Source organism: Triticum urartu, chromosome 5A, assembly GCF_056163025.1.
Source record: "Triticum urartu cultivar PI428250 chromosome 5A, HENAU_Tu73, whole genome shotgun sequence".
Classification (NCBI taxonomy): Eukaryota; Viridiplantae; Streptophyta; class Magnoliopsida; order Poales; family Poaceae; genus Triticum; species Triticum urartu.
In genome coordinates this window covers 190,518,361-190,520,368 of record NC_141877.1, presented here as the reverse complement: position 1 = coordinate 190,520,368, position 2,008 = coordinate 190,518,361, and the positions used below count along the sequence as shown (strand labels likewise).

The 2,008-nt window shown below is 42.7% G+C and overlaps 1 protein-coding gene across 1 annotated transcript; it reads left to right on the top strand.

The window, feature by feature from the left end:
- The first annotated feature begins 496 nt into the window (after positions 1 to 496).
- LOC147970768 (protein FAR1-RELATED SEQUENCE 5-like) lies at positions 497 to 1,474 on the top strand. The gene is made up of 4 exons (XM_087523615.1): positions 497 to 663; positions 800 to 947; positions 1,068 to 1,182; positions 1,314 to 1,474. The coding sequence occupies exons 1-4, from the start codon at positions 497 to 499 to the stop codon at positions 1,472 to 1,474; spliced, it is 591 nt and encodes a 196-aa protein (XP_087379741.1).
- Positions 1,475 to 2,008: the final 534 nt, after the last annotated feature.

Here is a 2,008-nt window from a genome sequence, read left to right as displayed (position 1 = left end):
AATTCCTTAGGGACAATTTAGCAACTCCTACCACCACTTTTCCACACTCGCTATACTAAATTTATTGCTTCTTTACCTAAACAGCCCCTAGATTTTTTTGCGTACTCTTTATATTCTTGCAAACCTATCCCGTTACACCTACAAAGTACTTCTAGTTTTATACTTTTTCTAGGTAAAGCGAACGTCAAGCATGCGTAGAGTTGTATCGGTGGTCGATAAAACTTGAGGGAATATTTGTTCTACCTTTAGCTCCTCGATGGGTTCGACACTCTTACTTATCGAAAGAGGCTACAATTGATCCCCTATACTTGTGGGTTATCACACGTGCTATGGAGTCTATGAATCAAAGGTGTCAGAAGCAAATAGACAGCGGAACAAGACAACAGCCAGGACTAACTGCGGGGCTAAAATGAGGCTGAAGAGGGAAAGGGATGGAACACTTGTCATAAAAGAGATAGTCTGGGAACACAACCACGAGCTATAGCTCTCCCCCCAAATGCTTGTCTTCTTGCACTCCCACAAAAACTTTGACAAAAAAATCTTGGAGTACATCAAGTACCTGCAGTTCAAAGGCATTGAACATGCACAAATCATGAGCATACTGGGCGGCGATGACCCCGGTAGCTACTTCCTCGAAATGAATGCCGAAGACCTGATTAACATGTAAGTACAAACTTCTTCTCCTCGCATAAACCCCCTCCGTCTTTTTTCCTCTGTCAGTACAAACATATTACGCAACTCATGACCTGATGCCAGTTCAACATGCATTTTTGGATGACTGTTCACTTTTAATATGCAGCAAAGCAAAGAATTCAAGGATGGATGATGTGGACGATGTCCTAAAGACTGTCAACTTCTTTAGGGAGATGAAAGCTATAAACAGGGAATTCTTCTGTGACATGCAACTTGATGAGTCCGATAGAGTTAAGAACATATTCTGGGCGAACGTAAGCTGCCGAGGGGCGTATCAAGATTTTGGTGACTGTGTAACATTTGATACCACATATAAGACCAACAAGTACCATATGCCACTTGGGGTGTTTGTGGGTACTAACAACCACTTACAGACTACATTCTTTGCTTTCGCCCTAATAAGAGATGAGGATGCAGATTCATTCAGATGGTTGTTCAAGACATTTTTAAGGTGCATGAGAGGGAAGGCTCCTACATGCATCCTCATAGGTACAACCGCCAAAACTACCCCCTATCACCCCCAAAAAGGAAAATAACATAGTAAAAATGTTGTGTCAGTTCTATTTGTGTATATGCACTACCATCTGCTGACCACTCCACGTCTCTTTTCTCATTACCAGACCAGTGCCCGACAATGGCTTTGGCAATCCCAGATGCTTTCAGGTACACAGTACAAAATTTGTGCCGCTGGCACATTATGAAGAAGTACATGGAACACCTCACATACCTGTACAACCTCCACGAAGACTTTAAGGATGAATTCACATCAATCCTCAACTAGCCCCTAATGCCAACTGAGTTTGAGGCTGCCTGGAAAGGACTCATGGATAAGTACAACCTCCATGATGATGCCACGATGGTGGCCATGTGGAACGAGCGTGAGAGATGGATATCAGCTTACTTCAAAGAAATTTTCTGCGCCAAAATGACATCCACACAACAAAGTGAGAACATGAACTATGTGATCAAGAAGAACTTCGTAAGTGAGAGACAAAACCTCCACCGGTTTGTCAGCACGTAAACTCCTGCGTCAAAACCAGGAGGCAGACAGAGAACCAGGAGACAATGGGTAACCGGATATAGCTCTATCACCTGTCGTGAGACAAAATAACATGCTTACTAAAGTAAAACTTTATTAGTATACAAGTTTTTGCTGCGAGAAAACTAATAATTTGGTCATCACTCTTGCTTGGGCAGATGGAACAAAACACGCTGACCTTCTATGGGTTTGACACCCAGATGGCAAATCTTTACTCACGAGCTATGTACAGCGAGATCAGAAAAACGCTAAAACTAAGCACACTCTTCACGGCGA

Coding starts and splice junctions, on each gene's coding strand:
- LOC147970768 (XM_087523615.1), top strand. CDS start 497: ATGCTTGTCTTCTTGCACTCCCACAAAAACTTTGACAAAAAAATCTTG. Junction 664..799: donor GCCGAAGACCTGATTAACAT/GTAAGTACAAAC, acceptor TTTAATATGCAG/CAAAGCAAAGAATTCAAGGA. Junction 1,183..1,313: donor TCCTACATGCATCCTCATAG/GTACAACCGCCA, acceptor TCTCATTACCAG/ACCAGTGCCCGACAATGGCT.